This window comes from Ictidomys tridecemlineatus, chromosome 4 (assembly GCF_052094955.1).
Source record: "Ictidomys tridecemlineatus isolate mIctTri1 chromosome 4, mIctTri1.hap1, whole genome shotgun sequence".
Taxonomy (NCBI): domain Eukaryota; kingdom Metazoa; phylum Chordata; class Mammalia; order Rodentia; family Sciuridae; genus Ictidomys; species Ictidomys tridecemlineatus.
Genome location: NC_135480.1, coordinates 191248687 through 191272114, shown reverse-complemented (window position 1 = coordinate 191272114; position 23428 = coordinate 191248687). Strand labels below are relative to the sequence as shown.

The 23428-nt window shown below is 52.1% G+C and overlaps 1 protein-coding gene across 16 annotated transcripts in view; it reads left to right on the top strand.

Moving 5' to 3' along the window:
* Whrn (whirlin) overlaps positions 1-23428 on the top strand; it is an 80952-nt gene that overhangs the window by 1487 nt on the left and 56037 nt on the right. For all 16 annotated transcript variants that reach the window (XM_078048041.1, XM_078048040.1, XM_013356651.4 and 13 more), the window contains exon 2: positions 22209-22430. In XM_078048041.1, the coding sequence (XP_077904167.1) occupies positions 22209-22430 (222 nt within the window). The remainder of the gene's footprint in view (positions 1-22208; positions 22431-23428) is intronic.

Sequence of the window (23428 nt, the reverse complement as noted above, 5' to 3'; positions counted from 1 at the left end):
AGAATAAGGGTGAAAGTATCTGCAATACAGTGGGGCAGCTCCTTCAGTAGCTCCATGCTGTATGTTCTTGGGCAAATCGCTTGACCTGGCTGGGCTTCATTTTTCCTAACTTTAAAGCAGGAGCATCTAGTTTGTGGAACAGAGAGCTGTCAGTCCCTGGGCATATGGTGATGCCTTGCCTTCGTGGGGTTTACCTGCTATTGCAGAAGATAGGACAGTATCAAATACTCAAGCAAATGTATGATCACAAAATGTGAAAGGCTCTTTGGATTCTTATGAGCATTCAAAAATAAATAAATAAATAAATAAATAAAATCTCTGCTTGGCATAGTTAGTAATCAGTAGGTGGTCTGCGCTGCTGCTACTGCTGTGCTCATGATCCTGCTCTGAAAGTTTTGTTAGTTCATCAGTGGCTGGAGGAGACTGTTGGGGTGACCCACAGAGCTTTGGCCTGACCCTGCTGTTTGGGGCAGTCTGAGATCCTGGAACAGGTTGATCGCCCTCCTAGAACCTTTGGTCCTGCACCTAGAAAATATGGCAACTGGACCAGATAAGTGGTCCCTAACCTTGTTGAGAATGCATCTACTGCCTGAATGTCAAAAACAAGTCCCCTATCCCCAGGAGAGTGTGTGTGCTTTTTGTGACTGTTAATTGAGAAAAATAACCTCCTGACAACCAGCTTCCAGGGATTTAATCATGCTGTTAAAGGAGTGTGTTTGCTGATCTCGTGGCCCAGGGCAATTGAAAAGCAGTTGGAGTGTGAGATGGAGCCTGTTTGGTCCCCTGGTGAATTCAAGGGTCCCTTGAAAGCCTTTGGCCCTCACCCCATCCCTCTGTGGGCAAGAAGTGAACAGTCTTTGCTTCTGCAGAGAAATGCTTCAAGGGTTTGGGCTGGCCTGTGGCCCCCTTTCCTCCCCATGCCATACCCTCCTGATCCCCCATGCACAGGTGCCCATGCCTGCTGGCTGCTGGGAACTCCAGGCAGCAGAGCTCCAGGGCTACTTCCTGGGTGCTGACTGTCCAGGGACTGTCCAGTGACCTGTGGCCAGGTGACTCCCACTGACTGTACCTGGGACACCAGGATCTGTTTTGCCCTTGGCTTCCTCTTTTGCCTTCCAGCCCATGGACCCCCAGCAGGCTCCCAGCGCTTTTAGAAACTTCTTTGCAGTTTCTGGGGAAAGGCAGATCAGCGTAGATTGTTCCAGAGTAGAGCCAGCAAAGCTCTTTGTGGGTTTCCATGCAACCGTCGTCCCTGGCTCCTCCCCCCACATCCATCTTTCCCTTGATCTAGCACTCTATAGAGTTATAAAGAAATAGTCCATTAGCCTTGGCCCTGAAAGGTCAGAGTTCCGAGATGATAAATTTGTGCTCTAAAGATACTTGATCCAAATGGTCATTTATAAACGTGGATTCAATTTTAGAGGCAATTTAAGGAGACTGGACTAACTTAATCATCACAAGGTGATAGACTTTGGAAAGGCCATCGGTCCCCCTGAATAGTAAGAACACTGTCTCTCCCTTCAGTTTGCACCCCAGACCCAGTGGGCCTCACTGCTTGGCTGTGAATTTCAGTTTCCAGGCATTTCTTTGATGACCCTGGGGCCCTTCTCCGGACGTCTCTCAGCTACACTGTGGTGGTGGAGCTGTGATGAGGGCAACAGCAGGCCTTGGCTCTTTACTTTTGTTGCTTTTACAGCAAAACCTCAGCTCTCCAGGCATAGTTTTTGAAGCCCAGAGAGAGTACCTGCTGTCACCCTGGGAGCGCATAATAGGAGCAGAACTGTCCTTGAAGTGTGGCACCTGTGTCACAGGAACCTGTGTGAGCTGAGCAAGGCGGCCCCTAAGCAGGCTTGCCCTTCTTCTGGCCGATGTCAGACACATAATCTGCCTGCAGTGGACCCCTCTGGACCCTTAGGAAGCAGCAGTCAAGATGCTGCTTTGTCATATTAACTCCAGAGGGACAAGGGGACAGACTTTTTGGTGGGTGGAATTCAAAACAGAGGAGGCCAAAGCAGGGTTGCATGGTGTGCAGATGGTTTCAGGACAGTTAAAAGAACACCTGCAGAGCTGTTTGTTGATGCATTTCCAAAATTAGGAGGGTAAAGTCCCTTAGCTGCAAGTCTGGACAGGCCCGGCTCCCCCACCAGGCACCAGGCTCCCCCACCAGGCACCAACCGCCCCTGCTTGGGAGCTCCCTGTGAGCTGTCCCTGCAAGCCACCGTGCTGGAGGTCCGCCATCAGGGGTTCAGTGGTACAGGTGCACGGCTCTTACCTGGAATCAACTGTCTTGGAATTTTCACTGGTTTGTCTGCTCCTGACTTTTTACTACATTGTGTTTCGTAGGAGCCTTTTCAGTCTTCAAATGTTTCTTTTTCTTCTGTGATAGAAAGAGGGGAAGAGATCCTCTGAGCTTCCCAAAAGGAGGAGTTAACTGTATGTCTGTGTGTGTGACATGAAAAAAAAAATGAAAATAAAAAATCAACATAAATGTTAGGAGTTAAACTACTTGAGAGTTGACAACTCAGAGAGGGTCACAAGCTTCTTCAAGAAGGGATTAAGCAAACACAGTTCTTTCCACTTCTTTTTCTGACAAATGGAGCATCCATTGTTCCTCAAAGCAGTTTACTGAGGATTTTTTTCCTACCTCCAGTGGGGCTTCCGTTCCTCTTTTAAGGTCCATTTGCCAAATCAGCAGTGACAGGTCCAGATAAGGCAAGTCATTTACTATTTGCAATTAGATTGAAATGTTTGATTTTTTGAAAAGTCTATGTTGAATGAACAGGAGCCAGACTAGTAATAATAAAGTACTTGTTCAGAGGTTTTCAGCCAAATGTGTTTGACAAATCGGCCAAGGAATCCACAGACCAGGGATGCTGCCCTAGCTCTGCTGCACACTTGCTGTGTGACCTTGGCAAGTTACTGATCCTCTCTGTGTTCTAGGGTGAGTGGCTTGGGGGCTATCCAGAGCTCTCTCCAGCTCAGTCAGTCTGTGACTTGCTTACTGTGTGCCACACAGAAGGCCCGTAAAATGTCGAATCTGATGTTTTCTTGTTCTTTTGGAATTGCCTTCGTTTAAGGCAAAGAAAGTTGGCTAAGGGCTGGGAGATGAGCGTCTTGGCATTCTTGTGTAGCATCCTACTAAATCAGGAAATTGATGGGTTACACACTGTACTGACGAGAGCTGCACGCTGTCTCTCGACCCAAGAACACCAGCCCTGGTGCCATTCCCGAAGAAATGAGAAACCACAATAGGACTCTGGCACAAGCAGCCGTGGCCTGGGAGCTCTCAAAACCAAACTCACTTCTCCACTTGCTTTCTGAGCTCCCTGGTTTTGTGGATAGAAGAACTTGGGGTGTGTGTGCGAGTGTGTATTTCATCTGGGTAAAAATTAAATGGCTTCTCTGCACATCTCAGCATCCCCACATCCACAGAGCACGTTAAAAACTGAAATGTTCCAGAAGTTAAAGACTCACTGGCCCTTGCATTAATTAGAGTTATCACACTCTCCTTCCTTTGCATAATAACCCAGGAAGAACCTGTCTGTATTAATCTAAGTCATTATATTTGGTTCAGCACCTACTAAATGACACATTTGTCACTTGACCATGGTACATGGTTAGCTGAAGCCATTACAGATGATTGCCACTTCCAACTTTGTGTCTGATCTGGGGCTCCTCCCACTGGCCTCATTCCTGGGCCCACATTTGGAAACCAAGGTGAGCCAGGCTTTCCTCGGGCTCTGCATTCATTCTCCCCTTCTCTGGCTCCTGTCAGCAGTGACACCTGGAAAGCTCCCTATTCATAAACTCTTGAGTGAGTAGACTTTGGGTTGCAGCAAATTCAGAGCTGGCGCAGTCCGCGGAGAGGGCCCGATTCTTTAATGTAGCCTTGGATATTCATTTCGTCCAAGCTGAGCTCAAGGTTCTAGAAAACTGTGCCGCCCGTGTAGGGCCAGATGCTCTTCCGACTGGTTATTACCTTTCAGATCAGAGAAGCATTCCGTAGGGTGGAAGGGGATGCTCTTATTTTGCCTTTAAGACTTGCTATTTTGTAGTGGAAGGTTCTCGCCTCCTGGACTTGAAGCTGGACTTGAACGAGATACAGAATCAGCCCCGCTCAGCGTCGTGTTTCCCCTTCAGTCTCCACTGCCACTGCCCAGGAACCCAGATTGCTTATTACTTGCCTAGATTCACCTTTTGGAGGGAGCGGTAAATTAGAACGTGCTCCTCTAACCTCTGATCAATGGGATTCATGCGCGGAGTCACCGCCTTCCTCTGCTTGCCTCCTCCAGCCACACGCAGGGAAGGCAGCCCGTGTGCACCTGTCGAGCAGGTGCAGCTCTCACGCATGCGCCTGTCTTGCCTGAAGCATGTGCGCATCTCCTCCGGTCTTAATCTTCCTTTGGTTCTGCAAAGGGCTTTGCACTGAAGCAGGTGTTCTCACGGGATTAGGCTCCAGCTGGCTTTCTCCCGGGTTCTTTCAGGGCCTGGAAGGGACAGCCTTTGGTCCATACTGCTTGGGACCAGTGAATCTGATTAGAAGGAACAGGACATTAAATGTCTGGAGGTGGCTGGAGGCTGAAATAGAAATCTTTCAAAATGGATTCTTTTTCTTTCTTTCATTTGTTTTGAACCCCCAAGCAGGAATCTGATATTAACTCGAAGCTCACGCAGACTTCTAATTGCGCTGCGGGGCGGGGTGCTGTGTTTCAAGTTTCTGTGCTGCAACATTTCCTTCTTCCTTTTGCAGCCTGGTGGGTGGAGAGGGGCCACAGAGTGGGATGCAAACTCACTCCTTGTCCCACGCCTCCCTGGTACCACCTGCAGGAAGCAGCACCGTGGGGCTGGAGCTCTGTGGGGTTTTTTAATAGACGGTTTATTTTTGAGAGAGGTTTTATGTTCACAGTCAAATTGAGGACACAGGTTTCTCCCCACTCAACTCCCACACACACATAGCCTCCCGGCATGATCAGCCTTCCCTCCCAGAGGGACGCACTTGTCATGATCCAGGAACCTGCCTCGACCTGACCTTGTCACCTGGAGTTTACATTGCACTTGACATTCAACTTTGCTTTACTAGAACACTACTGAGAAGAGAGGAGTCTAACCTTAGTGGGTGCCAACTGTGTGCTAGGTACTTTGTCCCTCCTGGGCCATTCCATCCTCCCCAGGAGAAGTGGGAATCCCTGCCAACCCTGGGATTAGGAATCCAGCAGCGCCCCCCTGCCTGGAACCCCACCCCAGGGTTATGAAGGCAGCCTCCTAGAGGACAGGGCCTGTCCCCCAACTGGAAGGCAGGCGATGTTCATTCTGTGCCTGATATCCGGGACCTGTTGAGAGCCACCCCAGACTTGGTTTTGCTAAGCAAGGAGTCTAAGACCTCACCAAGGGAGAGTGGCGTGACTCCACCCTTTCTTTGTCTGGAGACACTTGTCCTTATTTCTCTGAGCACTGCTTACCACACTGCAGACATGAGCTGGACGTGGTCCCTGCCCCCAGGAGTCTTGGAGGGGATTATAGACCCAGCCAAGGGTTACAGGTCAGTGGCATCTTAAGTGACGTCCTCATGCCCCTGCATCCCTGTCATCCTCTCCAAAGCAGTACCTCTACCCTGCCTACCCCTCCTTGATTTCCTTCAGCACACTTGTTGCTACCAGAAAACCTTTCTTGGTTTATCGTGTGCCTCCCCCACTACAAATAAGCTTCACGGAAACTAGGATTGGATATGTCTTGTTCCCATATTCCCATATGCCCAGCTCCTGGCACACAGTAGGATCTTTAATAAATGAATATTTACCAACAGAATGGAATGATAGCATCTCTCTCTCTCTCTCTCTCTCTCTCTCTCTCTCTCTCTCTCTCTCTGATACTGGGGATTGAACCAGGGGCATTATGTCACTGAACTACAACCCCAGCCCTTTTTATTTTTCATTTTGAGACAGGGTCTCACTAAGTTGCTTAGGGCTCACTAAGTTGCTGAGGCTGGTCTCGAACTTGTGATTCCCCTGTCTCCACCTTCCCAGTTGCTGGGATGATAGGCATGAGTCATTGAGCCTGACCTGGAATGACCTCTTAATCCAGCGCTGGTGAGTTTGGGATCCCGAGCTCCTGGGTGGGAGATGTGAAGAGAGTGCGTGTGGCAGTGGGGTGGGCACTGGATGGAACAACCAAGGAAAGCCCAAATCTGTGGTGTGTGCTTTACCACCTTCACCATGGCTGTGTGGCATGGGCACTTCCCATGACATATCTGAACCTCAGGCTTTGGAGCTATGAAATGGACCGTGGGCATCAAATGTCTTGTTAGGGATGAAAACATGTGAAACCCTCTGCTGCTATTTTAGGAAAAGACCTTTGCCAAAAAAAAAAAAAAAAAAAAAAAAATGTGGTCTGTGCCTGAGTGGCAGCAGTTTTTCCCTCCTCTGCGGCCCAGATCCACCCGTGAGCCCCCTCTGGCAAGTTCGTTGTCACTTTGCTCTCAGTCTTAAAACCAAGTTCCCAGAAGTGGGTAATTTCAGCAGCTTGATTGGGTCTGGGATTCCAAAATAGAATCATTTATGCATTCCAAAGCAATCAATGAGCTGATTTGGGGGTAAGATACATCTTCTGGCTTTTTGTTTAAAAAAAAAAAAAAAAAACCTTCAGGTTTTCAGAAGCCCCATGTTTCCTATGGAGGCCGACTCCCTGCTACCACGTGGATGGTTCAGAGCTGCTCTCTTCTGTATGGAGAATGCAGAGCGGGTTTATTCTTTCTTTTCTTCCAGTCCCCGCACCTTGGCCTGCTCCCTCCTTTGAGATTTCTTGTTCCTTCTGCTAAATTGGCCGTGGCTTTGCTTCATCTGGCAGCGGTTTCGGGCTCCTTTTCCCTCCCTACCTGAGTTTCCCAGGACAGCGTCCTCCCAACTCCGAATGCAAAGCCAACGGCCCAGCCTTCCCAACACAGTCCCCAGGTGTCTTCTTCCCTGGGTTCTAAAGCTGCAGCTGCAAGGAGGACCACAGTGAAGTGTTTCCAAACGCCGAGTGCTGGGGCTGCAGGAACGTGGCAGTTTCCAAATGTTAGCTCGGTGGAGATTGAACAGGCTTCCCAAGCAAGTCTGAACCGCCCTGAGGGTTGGGCTCCGCCCACTCCCCCATCAACCTTGTCCTTCTTAAAATTTGACCAGACAGCTGCACCCACCCTGTCCCCGTCCTTAGCTATTTTGGAGCAAGTATCCAGACGTGCAAGGTCAGCTGATATGTGGGAAAGGCCTGGGAGGCTCCTGGTGGAGTTTTGAGGTGGCCATTGTTCACCTGACAGTGTTACTTGGCAGTGACCTTGGGCAGGTCCCCTTGCTGCTCTGAGACTCCCATATTCTCTCCACTGCACCTGGCTGTTGCCATCAGAAGTTTGAAAAATATGCCTGTGGAAGTCCCACAGCGAGCATTAAAGTGAAAAATGTTATCAACTCAATTCAGTTGGCTTTGAAGACCTTCTGTGTGCCTGCTCAGTTTTGTTTTGTTTTTTTAAATTGTCATTGGAAGAAAATACCAGGACTCGGGGCCTGGGAGATTGGTCGTAGCTGTTTGAATTGCAGAGTCATTTGCTAAATGTGGTCAATATTCCCGCATAGGCAGAGTTTCTTTAAAAATGTAATTGCTCCTATCTGGCTTTTGGTGTCTTCATTTTTACTTTATAGCAGTAATAAAGCCAGTGGATGAATGGGATTGCATGTCCTCACCTCCTTGATTTTCTTCGAGACCTTTAAAAATAGAGGAGACAGACAGGACAGATGCATGACCCAGCGGCCCAGCGTGTGACTGCACTGTCCCCTGGACCATCCTTCCCTGATGGGCTCCCGGGGGGCCTTAGAGAGGAAGAAAAGGAGACAGCTATTTCCAGAACCATTAAAGCAATTAATGCAGGTAGGAGTGGTGCTTTGATAACACAGCTTCTGCACTTAAAAAAAGAAAAAGAAAGAAAAAAACACAACTTGTAATTTATTTGAACCGCATCTGAAATGACGTGCCAGGCCTTGGAGAGATGCTTTCGGATTAAGCAGTGTGGTCCAGCTTTCAGAACTCACCTCCTGTGGAGGTTTGAAAGCTTCTGCTCAGGATGCAGGTGAGCCCTGCTGACCACTCCGTCCTCCTGGCCCCCGGGGAGGGGTGGCAGCTCTGGTGTGTCTGGACCCAGCATCCCATTTCCTTCATTTCTCTCCTGTGCTACCTTGTTCTCTCTGGGAGTCCCAAAGCCTTCCCAGGTTTCCCCAACTCTCTGGAGCCCTCTTCCTCCTCCAGGAGTCCAGTGCTGAGATTTTAAGTCATTTCAAAGGTCAGCGCGTACAGATCTCCCTCCACGTCCTTCCTTCCTCTCCCAGCGTCTGTATCTCTGCCAGCTGTCCAGCTCGCCGTCTCTGATCAGGATCGTGCATCCTTTGAGGGCAGCTGTTTCTACCTGTGTTTCCAGCCTTCTCCAGCTTTAGGAATAATCTTTATTTGCTCTGGACATCCTGGCACATCTTCAGCCCTCTGATGGCCCTTCTCCCACCCTCAAGTTGTGGACATGTCCCAAGTTAGTCGCCTTGACCTGCCCCTCCTCCTCTCTCAGGGACCACACCACCTTCAGTGTGGCTGGCTCTTCAGGATGGCCCTGTCCCCAGTCTGTCCCCCTCCCTGCCATCCCTGCTGCTCAGCCACAGTGACCGTCTCACCCATCTCGTCCATTTCCCATCCTGGAAGCAGGGTGAACCCTCTAAAGTGCCTGCCCGGAACCTGCTCTTGAGCTGGGAACCCACAGAGAGCCTTCAGGCAGCTCAGGGTCTCAGCCCTAAACCTACAGATGATTCTCCTGTCCGGCTGTTCCCTGGATGGGACCACACTTGATCCAACACGTAACAGCCTCCCCTGGAACCAGGCTTTGTTTCTCTCCACCTTCGACACCCGTGTCCCGTTAGGCCGACCTCCACTGTGTCCCCAACAGACCTGCCCGCCCCCCATTGCTCCCATCTACAGGAGACCTTCATCAGGCCCTGGCCTCCCTCTGTCTGCCAGCCGCTTCCCCTCTTCCACGACACACCTGTGTTCCCCTCCTCCTCCTTGTTGTCATTGAGTGATATGACCTTCACCTGAGTGACGCTGGCAGCGAGCCAGCCCTGGCTTCCGTATAAACTCACTGAAACCCCACAGCAGGCCTGGCAAAGAGTTTGTCACTTGCCTTTTTGTCTCAGATGCAGGTAGTGGCAGAGCCTGCTTGGAAACCCAGGCGTTGTTGCCCCTAGAGACTGCAGAGACAGGTGACATCTCACTGCGCCAGGGCCTGGGCCCTGGAGCCTGTCCACGTTCCGAGCCCAGCTCTGTTGCTTTGTAGCTGTGTCGTCTGGAACCAGCTTCTCAGCCTCTGACTCTGGGATCCCCCCACCACAGAGTGGGGTGTGAACGGTAGGGAAAGGGCAGGCAAGCTTTCGCCATCCCCAAGACGGGTGCGATGGCTACGCCGACAATGTGTTAAAGCGCTGGGCGCGTCAGTGAACTTGAGCAGGTGACAATCGCCTGCTGCGTTGTTCAGACCACGGCGCTGGGATCTGTTCTTCTACTGGACGAGGCTTGTCCTGGCTCTGGAGAAGCACAGACTAGAGAGCACACGAATAAATGTCACCGCTGGGGAGAGTTGTGTGTGCCATCGTGACCTCTGCTGGGCTTCTTTGCATCCCCCTCTGACTCTTCCCTGTAGCCCGAGGGAGAGGAAACTGGGAATCAGAGGAAATGGTGACCAGCTGCAGGCACATGGATGGGAGGCAGCTGGACTGAGATTGGAACCCAGGTCCATGTGCCTCCAAAGCGCATGCTCCTTGCCTCGGCTCTTAGCTGTCTAGAAAGACACAGGGTGAACAGCCCGGGGTGGTGCTGGCAATAGGAGGGGCTCTGTGAGTGTGTCTCCTCCCCAGGTTTTCCTTGGGGGGAATGACTTTGTAGACATTTGATGAGAAAACCCACGCGGAGCCAGTTCACCCACGCCCTGGCCGCCTGCCCTCCTGGATGCATACATGTCATCCCCAGGCTTCAGGGACATCTCTGTTATCTGTCTCCCCCATGCCCTGACTTTTGTCAGCCTTTTATTTTGTGCACTGTCCTGTGAAAATCCCCTGATAGGGAACTGTCACCTCAACTAACCCCCTTTCCAATAAACTGGTGTCTGGCGAAGTCCTCTCCTTCCCGGCGGGGCCTGAGGTCCTCGGAACACAGTGAGGATCAGAACAGGGTGGCCTCTGGGCCTGGGGTACAGGCTGTCTGTCCTCAACCCTGCCACACACTGGACAAATGAAAGGGCCATTCTGTTTGGCTTATAGAAAACTCTGGGGTGAAGTTCAGTGGCAGAGCGTTTGCCTGGCTGCATGAGGCTCTGGGTTCCCTCCCTAGCACTGCAAAAAAAAGTAATTAAAATTAAATGTGTGTGTTTGCATATGTGTGCAAATGTCTTTCTGTATTTATTTTAATAAACTAAGATATATGGGCTCAATACTTAAAACTTGGAAAGCCCAGAAACAAACGCAAAATTGTGGCTAGCCCAACGACCCCCAAGTAATCACTGTTGGCGGTTGGATTCCCATCTTCCCGGTAGCCTGAGTGTGTTTGCACTGGGAATTCTCCACACACCTGCCAGTTTGGACGTCGTTATCTAGCCCGTTTTCCTCGCCAAGCCATGCATCATGACTGTTTTCCCACTTTGATAAATGTTTCTAGAACGTGATTTTTAATGACTGCATAATATATTGCAGCAAAGAGATACATGATTTATTTAACTAATTTCTTCCTGTTGGACAGTTTGTTTTTTCGGTGCTATCCATATTGCTGCTTTTCACATCCTTGCACATTAATCCTTAAGCGCGTCTCTAATAACTCCTGGGGCTGTCTTTCTGGAGGTGGTATTGGCTCAGGGGAAAGGCATAATTTTAAGACTTTTGATAACAGTTGCCAAACAGTTCTTGGGAAGGGAATTATTTTGCATAATCCCTCCTGCCAATATTAGCAGCCTGCAAGAGCCCCGATTTTCCCCTGGCCATGCCAACATTGGGTATTATGGTTTTCCCCATCTCACAGACAAAGAAAAAGGTATCCTATTTTAATTCGAATAATTTAAATAGGTTGTCTTCTCAGTTTCATTTATTTTGCTTGTTGTAATGGTCTTTAGTGCTTGCAAATGACATAATTTCATTTTTCTTTATGATTAAATAAAACTTCATTGTGTAAAAAAAAATAAAATAAATAGGTGGAACTCCTTTAGGTGTTTGTTGTTTGTATATGTATTTACATGTTCTGTGTGTGTATAACTTACTGATAACCTATGCCATTTAATCTCAAAGTTTTATATTTGAATCTCATCAAGTCTGTCTTTTCCATTCTGATGTTTGCTGAGTCTGTTTTTTTGTTTTTTTGGAAGGGGGTGGGTAACCAGGGGTTGAACTCAGGGGCACTTAAACACTGAGCCCATCCCCAGCCCTATTTTGTATTTTATTTAGAGACAGCGTCTCACTGAGTTGCTTAGCACCTTGCCATTACTGAGGCTGGCTTTGAACTTGCTATCCTCCTGCCTCGGCCTCCAGAGCCGCTGGGATGACAGGCGTGTGCCACCACACCTGGCTGCTGAGTGTGTTTTTGAAGCACGGTTGATCCTCCACCTTGAATTCAGATTCTTCAGTGTGAATTCAAATTCAGCTGGAAACCCTTCACTCTTTCAACTGAGAATGGTCAGAAAGAGTTGAGGGACAGGGATATAAGGAGTCTGGGAAGGGAAGAAGCCCCATCAACATATCTGCTCATGAGCTGAGAAAATGACGTTGATATACCCTCATATTCCTGATGGATCTATGTGCTTTGGACATTAATCCCAGACAATAAAATACTCCATTGCAAACCCATCAAGCCTCATCTTGAGCCATTATATTTATGACTCCTAGAGTCATGTTAGTTCTTCCTTAAAAAAAGAATAAAGAGAAAAGAACATTTGTAAAGCAATTTACTTAAATTATAAGGGGCTTAAAAGTCAGGCTTAGTGGGTAATGGAAGAATTGCATTAAAAAGGAATCAATATCTTTCTGGGATCTGCGCTGGCTTTGTCTTGTGAGTTGTTTTGCAAAGGGGTGGTCACCTTATCACTTTCTTGCAAATTTCTTGTAGAGTTGTCCCCCAGGTCGGGTTTTTCCCTTCCTTTGGGGATGCATTTTCACACAGCCTGCACTCAGTAAGACATTCAGGGGAGAACAGGGGCTTTCTCAGTTCAGGTCTCCATCCCAGCCCTTGGGATCCCTCCATGTTTCCAAGATGAAAGTGAGGTTTTCCTCTTACTCACAGAGCCATTGGACAAGGTCAAAGTCTTGTTCAAGAAGGGCAGGGAATGAACCATTGGTTTTTAAAATACCGCTGCGGGAGGCGCCAGTGAAAGGCACTTAAATAGCATGAAGGAAGGTCTGCAGAGAGGAGCTTCCCTCCTGCCTCCTCTTAAGCCTCTCACCAGGGGTTCCCTCCCATGCCCCAGCTTGCTCCTGGCAGCCACAGTTCCTGGATCCCCTGTTCTCTTGAGGGTCTTTCATATACTTTTTGCAGCTGCTTCTGGAGGCTCATGCTGAGCTGTCTGTAGGGAGGGTCTTGGAGGGCACCCTGCCCTGCAGTCCTGGTGATTCCCCAGGGATGCAGCAGCCAGAGCCAGGCCATAGCTGCAGAGAGCTGGAGCAAAATGGGCAGGCCTTGTAGTGTCACAGCTGTGTCCCAGAGCCTGGCCCCAGCAGGCACACAGATGTCCGTGAGGATCCTGTGCAGCTGTGGGTGTTGGAGAAATGGTGAAGCCTTATCTCACTCCTACCTGCTTATGTTGCCAATCGGAAAGAATATGGAATTTGCTATTTGGGGACCTTGATGTAGGGAATGTTTACAAATGACATGTATCTTAGACCACACTCGGCAGCTGCCAGGTGTTTCCTAGGAGTGGTGGGAGAGGGACAGGAGTCTCCGGAAAGCAGAGTTTTATCGTTCAAGCATCTGCAGCAAGGATCTCAGCCTCCAGCTGCTTGGAAGGGGTGTCGGATCGTAGAGACGGGTGTAGATTTTAGCATTTATTCATCTGCTCAGCATTTGTTTTATTGAGCACCTGCCCTGTGACTGGCGTAATTTAACACATTCTTCAGCCTCTACATAGATCATTTACTTATTTGTTCACATATTTATAACTAAGATTGCTCTTATGTCAAGAGCAACCGAGAGGCTTAAACTGAAAAGCGCATTATTGAAAAGGCAAAGGGATCAGAAGTGAAGTTAGACAGTCTGCGAGTGCTTGTGTGGATAAAAAAGAGTATTTCATCTTTAAATTGAATTCTGAGCTTCCTAAAAACCGAGGCAGAAAGAGAAATGAATAGATTATTTCGATCCCGCTAGAGGATTCCTTGGTACTTCCGGAGAGAACGTTCCTTGGGGAGGGCTTCCTTGCATGTATGTCCTCGTTGTCGCTTTCAGTGGAGTCACCTGCCACCTTGTGGGGTTCTGCTTGTTGACCCGCCTGTGATGAAGCCAGAGGTCCTGGCTTCCTGGTCTGTTAGAGGGTGGAGCTAGAAGGAGAACTTGAACAGGTATGTGGGATGTGACCTCTCAGGGGCAGCGAGCAGCACGTGCAGGGGCCTGAAGTGGAAAGAGCCGGTGATCTGATACTGTAAGAAAGCTCAGGTGGCAGGCGGGGGCGGGGACGGGCTGGTCAGGTGTGGGGCAGCCGCCCAGGCCTGAGATGCACCTTACATCAGAAGCAACAAGGAGCGTTGGGGGCAATAAGGGACAGGGTTGGCTTATATTTTAAAAGGATCATTTGGCTGCTCTGCAGAGGCTGGTTTTGGGGTCTGAGAGCAGAGGCTGGGGCCCATGCAGGAGTGGTCCCTGTGAGAGGTGATTGACACAGAAAGATGGTGCAGGTGGAAGGCACCCTGAAGACAGCGTGCTAATTAGGGATTTATTTCCCCATGACATTAAAATATGCTCCTGGGGCACAGAGACCACACTGCTGATTTCTGTCTTCCCTCTAGGCCGGGATGATGGGTAGGGTCTTTCCAGGGCTTGTGGTTTGTCATCTGCCTAAGGCTCCGGGGTCTGAGGGCCTCTCACCTGTACCTGCCATGTCTGTTTTGGGACAAGGTGTAGGACCAGCCTTGTGTTCTCTGTACCCCCTTGAGCTGCGGTGAGGGCTGTGGGAGGGGAGGCACCGGTTTCGAGAGTCCAAGATTCCTATCCAAGCCCTATCCTCTTTGTGACCTTATATGGGACATTTCACCACCAAGCATCTCTTCCCTCATCTGTGCAGTGGCTGGGCATGGTGGTGCACAGCTGTAATCCCAGCACCTCTGGAGGCTATGGCAGGGGGATTGCAAGTTCAAGGCCAGCCTTGGCAACTTAGCAAGACCCTAATCTCAAAATAAAATTTCAAAAAGGGGCTGGGGATGGAGCGCAGTAGTGCACCTGACTGGCATGCGTGAGGCCCTGGGTCCCATCCCCAGCATGCCCCCCACCCAAGATTCGATCATTGTAATCTTTCTCTTACTAACAGCATTAACCTCCATTTGCCCAGGGCCTCCTGTGCATCACCCAGTGCAGAATATCCATCAGTGCTCATTTGGCCCACAGGATAACTCTGAGGGTGGGCATGAGTAGCCTGATTTAACAGGTGAGAGAACAGGCTCAGAGAGGCCAAGTACCTTGTCTAAAGTCTCAGAGCTAGGAAGGGTGGGACATCCTTTGGGAACTTCCATTGGAAAACTACCCTAGGTCATTGCTCCTACCCTAAGCCTCCACCACGTTACCCTTTTTATATTGGTGTTTTGTATTACTTAGGACCCAAGAGTTAGCCCCCAGGTGAAGTTGGAAGATAGAGCCTGAAAGTAGGAAGGAAGGGGAGCACTGCTTTGGGATACTGTGGTGAAGCCTCCACGCAGGCCCATCCAGGGGCCCACTACAGGATGAGGAGGCACAGTGCTGCCCCCTGTAGGTGGCTGTAGGAACCACAGCTGGGAGAGAGGCCAGCCCCAGGACACATCCAGATGCTGACTGTAGTGACGTGGGCTGCTTTGCCTGCTGCCTCACGTTTTCCGCTGCATCTAGAAAGTCAAATGCAGCATGCTTCAAGATGGGACTGAGAAGGGTCTTCATTGCCTAGATGTTTGTGCTGCAAAAAAAGGAGAAACGCCCTAGATGTCTATCTAGAGGAGAATCCCATGGTAGCGAGTCCCTGCGTGCATGTGGGAAGAGATGAGCTTAATGCCATTGAATTGGTGAGGAAAGACCCTCAAGATAAACTTTATCTAAAATAAAAAGATGGAGCAGAAGATGTGCAGTGTGAGTCAATATACGTGACACCCGGAAGACAGCTTTGCATATGTCCATAGACACGTGTATAAAAGGCTAGAATAGGCCAGGACGGACAGACAGCGAGGTCTCTGTGTTCTTTTAAAGAATATTGCCTGACCCTCTGGAGCTCTTCCCTATATTCCAAACACTGTGGGGGGGTGGGGATGGAGGATACACACACACATACACACACACACACACACACACACCCATATACATACGTACACACAGACACACACATATACACACTCACACATGCATATATACACGTATGTACACACAGACACACACGCACACACACACATACGTACATACACACAGACACACACACGCACACATGCTGGTTTGATTTAATCCTCACAGATACCCTGTGAGATAGTGCCACTGTAACTGCCCAGGGCTACAGGTGGCAGAGCAAGGTTGGGGTCCTGTACCTGGATCCAGAGCTGAGGTCCCAGCCCCTCCTGCTTCCCTCTCCAGAGTCCACTCGAGTCTGAGTGTTCTGTGCTCACCTCAGTGAGTTCTGTGGGCTGGTGGCCTGGGTCTGATTTGCTTCAAGCCCAAGTGCTGCTCTCTGTGCCTAATTGGAACAGATTCCTCAGGGCCCCCGGCACATAGACACCTCATTCAGTACTTGTTGGATGGATGGACGGACGGACGGACAAATGAATGAGTCTGAAGGAGCAAGGGGAGGTTATACAGAAAACAAGCTCCAGTGTGTCTCGGGACTTGTCTGGTGGTCTCAAAGACAGGAGAATGAAAGGGACCCAGAGCCCACCGTGTTGCCAGTGGCAGAAACAGAGAAGTAGGCTGGTGCCTTCGGAGGAGCCACCACCATCTGGGAAGACTTCCTGGAGGTGGAGGGAGAAGCTGAAGGAGGAAGGCAGGGCAGATGGGAGGAAGGCGGATTAAAGGAAAGGATGGTTCCTACAAGGAAGAAAGGTGGGGACCTGGCGAGGAGCTCGGGGTGCTTTATACTGGGGTCCATACAGAGTCAGCTTCACAGAACGCCTTCAGCTTGTGCTGGGAAAAGGAGCGGGCACACTCGGGAAGGTATCATCCTAGTAAGGACGCAGGCCCTCGTTTGTGCCAGGTACCGTGTAGGTGGTGTGCACTATCCTAACAATTCTTGCTTTTTTGTTTGTTTTTGGTACGTGGATTGATCCCAGGGGCCCTCTACCACATCTCCATCCCCTTTTAATTTTTCAGTTTTGAGACAGGGTCTAAGTTGCTGAGGCTGGCCTCATACTGAACGGTCCTCCTATCTCAGCCTCCCGTGTCACTGGGATTAGAAGCATGCACCGTCACACCTGGCTAACAGTTGCAAAATGCAGACCTGAGCACAGAGAGCTTAGGTGATTTTCCCAGTGCCACACAGGAGGTCGTCAGCAGACCCGAGGACCGTTATGCAGTTTCTGAACCCAAAGGCATGCTCGTTGGTGGGGCGGAAAGAGCAGGCCGCATTGTCCTTTCAGATCACGAACCTCATCTCAGCACGGTTCTCCTTCCTGATGTTCAGAATCTCTGTTCCCCAAAAAAGAAGAGCCTGCCCCCCAAGGTCTGTGCCCCGGAGTGAGCTGGATGAGTCACCAGCGTTACTTGGGGTTTCTGGGGACCTTCTTTTGCACATGCTCGGTAGCAACCATCTTGTGCTCTTGAGGTCTGATCCGGCTTTGTTTGGTGCATGTGTTGTGCTGGGCCTTCTCCCTGCGCCGTGGCCCCCAGGCTGGGCCACAGTCCTCTGCCCTGCAGAGAAGGGTGTCAGCCTGGCCTCTGATTTGGGGGTTTTAGAGTTGTCTCTCTAGAGCGGAGTGGGGCCTTTGCCTCCTGAGCACATTAAGCCAAGTAGCGAGTTGTTGACTTGGACGACCCCCACGTGCGATTTCCAGTTCCTTCCTCGCAGTGCTGTCTGGGTGGCTCGTCTTCTGGTGATGGATGCGTCTCAGCCATGCCACCTGCCCGGTCTGATGGACAGGGCTCTGATCTGAGCTGGTGGACACAGGCAAGCCCCAGGGTCGGTATTACCAGGAGGCACCTGAGGACAAGCGTGGGAACATGGCGCTCTGGTGGCCGCCCTCATTGGCCAGGGACTCCCCCGAGATTCCTCCCATTTGAATGGCTCTTGTAGCTACAGAGAAAGTGGGAGGAGATGTGGAGACAGAGGCCAGCCACCTGCACAGGTTGAGAATTCAGGCTGCTTTAATGCAGGTGTTGCATGTGATTTACCGTCTGCAGGTGGCTGTCTACAGAGCAAGGGCACAGCCATAGTGCCATTGGGGGGCACTGACCCCTGGCCTTCAGGTTCTTTGAAGGTCCCCGGCTGCCCCTGATGGTGCCGAGCTGGGGTTTGCATCCTGCTACCCCTGAGATCTCCATGGCCCCCTCCCAGCTGATACGGAACCTCAGAGTCCCAGGTTTTGGACAAGGTCCAAGGATTTGGGTTAGTGACCTGGGAGCAGTGGCCCGCACAGTCCCCAGAGCTCACTCCTGGGATGGGGAAGGCTGAGGTGGTTTGTCGGGCCCAGCCCACCTGCAGGCCTGCCTGAGACTGATCCCTGTGTGTCTCCAAGGCCTTGATCTCTCTGCTGTCAAGACCCTGACCACCAGGCTCCCTGAGCCAGGGAGATACAGCAGTTTTGTTTGGGGCAGGACCTTAGTGATCACTAAGTACCACTTGGTCATTACCAGGGGGCAAAACCAAGGCCTCGCCAGGGGAGCTAGCAGCCCCAGGCCACCTGCGAGCCAGGGGCACAGTGCAGCCTGCTTCGGAGGCCCGCGCTGACCAGGGAAGTATGGTGAGTGGCCAGGTACAGCTGACCACGAGTGGGACCTTGCAGTTCTCTGGGCGCGGAGGTACCAGAAGCCTGGCGGATGGCTGGTGGGGAGAGGCAGTAGCGAGCTTGCTCTAGAAGTTCCCTCCTCCAGACCTAATGCCCTTTCAATAAAGAAGCAGTAGGGAATATGGACGAGGCCGGGAGGTGGTGGGAAGGTGAACCCGGCTTCTCGGGCCCCCTCCTTTCCTGCGTGCCATGCTCAACGTGTTGTAGCTAAATTAAAGAGCAGGGAGGGGCGTTCCCGTGGAGTCCAGGGGGCCCAGGCCATCTTCCGAGCCCGCTTGGGTGTTGAAAGTGCTGACTCAGGAAACTTGCTTCCTGCAGAGTCGCCAGCGAAATCAAACAGGCAACACAGGGAGAGGGCGTCCTTGTCCTCCACGGGGGCCCACGATTACCCTCAAAGAAGAGTGGCCAGCGGACCTTCCAGTGTGACCTAAGCTGAGTGAGTGCAGGTTTACCAGCCCTGAAGTCTTGTGATGGGGAATCCAAGGTGCAGAGGGGAAGGGGCTGGCCCTGGGCTGGCCTCCTGTATCCTGGGCTGTGCCCCTCTGTCCCTTCCCCTCTGGGGACTTCAGAGTCCTCTTTTGTAAAATCCCGGGCGTGGGCAGGCAGCATGTGGGCCCTCTGCAGAGCCGCTCTCCACGGTGTTCTCATCAAAGGCGTTGACCTCCTCTGCCTCTCAAGGTTGTGCCGGCCTATTTATAGCACTGACCAAGAGGGTTCCGCCGTGGCCACGAGAAGGAATACAAATGACGCTGCGTGTGGCTGCATCCTCTCCCCCACTTTCCCTTTCAACTCCTGGGACAGTGCTCCCCGGTGGCATCTGAGCTCCCCTCCTCCATGCAGACATTCCCCGGGAGACAGGCGAGTGGGCTCTGCCGTCCGCTGAGCACCTACTGTGCGCATGGCTCTGGACTTCCTGCCTGTCACCTCCTTTCACCCTCACCCCTGACAGATGGGTATCGTCCGTCCCCACCTCACGGTGCTGCCTGTGGGGCACGCAGCCCACTCGTGATGGAAGTGCCCGACTCCATGGCCCTCGGTCTCTTCTTCCCTCCACGCTCCTCGGCTCTCACTCCAACACAGCCGTCCAGACTCACTGTGGCTGCACCACATGTCCCTAGGGGTTCCCATTTCTATGAGGAGAACTCTTTACTTTCTTACCTAATCAGACCAGCCTCTTCTTAGGCCCTACTATGTGACAGGTAAAACTTCGTCTCTCACCAGGCTGCAAGTGTCATGAGGACCCACTGTGTGCTGGGCAAAGCTGGTCTCTCAGGGACTGCAAGCATCATCAGGACCTACTGTGTACCCGGTGGTATTTATCCCTCACCAGGCTGCTTGCTTTGTTCCCTGTGGGCCTGACACACAGTAGGCCCTCCGCCAGCCCTGGGGCTTATTCTTAGTGTCCCTCAGAGGGAGAGGAGGAGCCAGGCCATTTGAGCAGCAGCAGAGCAGCGAGTCAAAACCTTGTTGAGGAGGGAGTGGTGGGCAGGGAGGGGGGTCAGGAAGATGTGTGGGGCGCCCAGGATGCCACACCCTGGTACCCACCTTACTGCGGCACAAGCACACCTGGGGAACAAGCACACCTGGTCTCAGGCTCCTCCGTCCTGCATCTCCAACTTAACAGAGATCTGATTTTCCTGACTGTTCCACCAGGGAAATAATTTTTTTTTTTAAAGCAGAGTTTTGGCGAGCTACCCCTCAGGCCAGGGCTGGCACTGAGCTGCGAGTGGAGGCCCAGCGCCTTGGGGCCTGCCTTTCCTCCTCTGGGAGGGGCCTGCCCGTCAGAGCCCCCACAGCCAGGGCCCCCCGCTGACTCTGCAAGCTCAACCCTTGGTCCCCTTGTCCTCCAGGTCCTGGGAGTTGGAGAGCCCCGGGCAGCCCTCCTTTTGAGGCACATTATTATTTGTGTGTGGGGTATTGAAAGCAGTGTGCCCTCGCTGGGGGTCATGTGGGAACTATGGAGAAGCAGGAAAAGCAAGACACCATCCCCCGCAGCCCCACTCCACAGAGAAACACTGAACGTGGGCACGGGACTTCCCTGGTTTTTTCCTGTATGGTTTTTCGTTCTCTTAATAACTGAGACCATACCATGAGGACATGATTTGTAGCCGGTTGGCCCCACTTAACATTAAAATACATCACACGTCCACGGCTTTACAAACTCTTTGTCGACATGATTTTTATGGCAGCATAAAAATCTCAGTATGTGTCTATGTCCTCAGCAACTCAAAGAGACTCCAGCTGCAGGTCACCAGGGAGCCAGGGCCACCAGGGAGCCAGGGCCACCAGGACAAAGTGCCAGAGGTGGGGGCGGCTTCCACTGCAGGAATTCATTTGCCACCCTTTCTGGAGACGGGGAGTCCGAGCGCGGGGTGCCAGTGTGGTTGGCTCCACTTCCCGGCTTCCAAACGGCCACATGCCTGGGTCCTCGGAGGAGAGGAACAAACTCTGGTCCCTCTCTTCCATGACGATGGCCTCACCCTCCCAACCCCAGCTAACTCCAGCTGCCTCCCGCAGGCCCCATCTCTAAATGACCATCATTCAGGGGTCGGGCTTCCACATTGGAATCTGGGGGGAGACACACATTCAGTCCCCAACGTGGGGTGCGCTTGCAGTTGATCTAGCACCTAGTGACTTCCTCGGAGTCAGCATCGTCACCGCTGCTCCAGGTGCATTGTGGGAAAGCAATATGGCGACCTCAGCTTCTACCCAGGGCCTAGAGTTCAGTGTGGTCGTTCCAACCCAGCCTTTAAAAAACAAAGATGGTGTCTGCACTCAAAATGAGTAGCTGTAGGAAAGGAAGCCCCTGTTAGCCATGTGGGCAGGTGATTTCCCTCCATATCTATCCAAGGAGTGGACCACTCCCCACTCCCAAGATTGGATCCCTTGAGAATTTCATGAGACAGGACATGTCGGATGCAGGGTGGAGCACCCGACACCCACAGGCCCTTCAACAATGTTAAGCTATTGTTATGATCAATGTTTTTTCCATTTGCCTCTCGCCTAGAATTTTACTGGTGTCCCCAAGACCCAGTGATCAACCAGAAAGGCTCAGTGGGTTCAGAATACACAGTTGTCCCTGGATCTCTGGGTGATGGGTTCCAGGACCCCGTCTGGAAAGGAAAATCCGCCGATGCTTACCTCTGTTTTGCACAAGTTGCACACGTCCTGCACATGCTTTGTGATCTCCAGATTATTTATAATACCCAATACAGCGCAAACGCTGTGTGAGTAGCTGTTACTCTGTATTGTCTGGAGAATGATGACAAGGAAAGCGTCTGTACGGGTTCAGTACAGATGCCATTTAAAAAAAATATATATGTCTGGCCCGTAGTTGGTTGAATCTGTGGATGCAGAACCCGCGGGCACGGGCGGCTGGCAGCTGCTGCGTCCTCCTGGCTAATATTTATTACATCAAAAGGAAACAAACCAAAATGAGCATAAGGAAGAGACACATTGGCAAAGTCCAGAAGAAGTCCAGGCTCCCAAGGGTCCTCCCTCGGTGAGTCACGAGGCTTAATTCCTCCAGCACCAGACTGTGCCCACAGGAGCGCGGTGCTGTCTGCGCAGGAAACTGGTTAGAGAGCCCTAGAAAGGTTTTATGGGTGGCTCTCTGCTGGCACCCACATTCCAGATGCCCAGAGGGAAGGCAAGTGTTCAGCACAAACCCCAGTTTGCAGGTCCATGCGCAGCAGGCCCCACGTATCAGACAGGGTCCACGTGCACAGAGGCCGGCCTTGTGAGCAGGTCCTGCTGGGGACAGCAGCCTGGGCCTGCTGGGCAGCTTCTGCCTGCAGGTATCCCAGGAGATCAGATTTCTTGTATTGGGTCGGCTTGAAGATAGGGGAGAGGCGGGTGTCCCCATTTCTAGAGGGCAAAAGTAAGGGCTGGGGCGGGGAGGCCGACTTGGGGGCTGGATGGCTCCTCCATGGGGGTCCTGAGAGGAAGCAAGGTCTCCCTGATGGCAAGCGGGGAGTGCTCCCTTCCCTCTAACTGTGTGTCCCCCTCTCTCTCTAGGCTCTGAAGGGCTCCAAGAAGCTGGTACTGTCTGTGTACTCTGCGGGGCGCATCCCTGGAGGCTATGTCACCAACCACATCTACACCTGGGTGGACCCACAGGGCCGCAGCACCTCCCCGCCCTCAGGCCTGCCCAACCCCCAGGGCAGCAGCGCTCTGAGACAGCCCGAGGGTGACCGGAGGAGCGGCTTCTGCCTCCTGCAAGGCGGGGATGAGAAAAAGGTGAGCTGCACCCAGCTGGGTGGTGGGCATGCCCAGCAGGACAGGCGCCTCCCAGACCCAGAGCGGTGACCCGCAGGGGCTGGGCCGGGGCTCTGTCCTTACCCTGAGTCCCTCTTGAAGGCCCTTTTTCCTCCTCTGTTTCGAGTGCAGCGTTTATCACAGCAGAGGCTGAGCTGCCCCCAATCCTGGGATGTCGTGAGGGTCTCTCTCCCTGCTGTAGCCAAATGGATGGACAGTCAGTCTGGTGGGCAGCTCGGGCCCAGGACGGGCCCTGGGATTCCTGCCATCCACTAGGCACTAGGGCATGGACCCCCTGCGAGGGGTGTCTGGGGGGCTGGTGCACCAGGTCCCAGATCAGCTCCTGGGAAAGGAGAGGAGAGAGAGCTGGTGACAGTGTCCTTTCACCAGCGATGGCTGCCCAGCATGGCAAGGCGGGCGGTGAACCTGACCCAGGCCCCAGGCAGCCCTCCGGAGATGGCCAGAGAGCATGCTTCCCTGGTGGGGAGGGCCCCGAGCGCGCACCCGGCCTCCAGCCGCTGCCCTGACCGCGCTCTCAGGGAAGCTTTGGCAGCGGGGCTTGAGCCAACTCCTGCCAAGGAGGAATGTACTAGAAGGCTGTGGGCAGGCCCGGAGGTGAGGCTGGGGCACTCAGGGCACCGCCTGTGGGAGCGGCACCTGCATCTCCGCCAGGACTTCTCTGTGTCCTCCCGCTAAGAGGCCTAGTCCAGGGTGGGACACCCGACTGGCTGGCGGGATGCCAGGCGTTTTGATTGGCAGGACCAGCTGGGGGAGGGGTGCTTGTCCAGCGCATCGTGGAGTGTTGTCACCTGAAGGAAGAGGCAGAGGCATCAAAAAGTGCCCCCTACAGAGCCCTCCTCCCCCTCCAAGTGGTCTATTTGTTAAATAAAGGAAAAAGAGGTTTGGGTCCCTGACATCTTAGCCATCTCTCTGCCTGTGCGCCTTGCTCCCAGACCAGGAAGGTAACCCCTGCCCAGCTC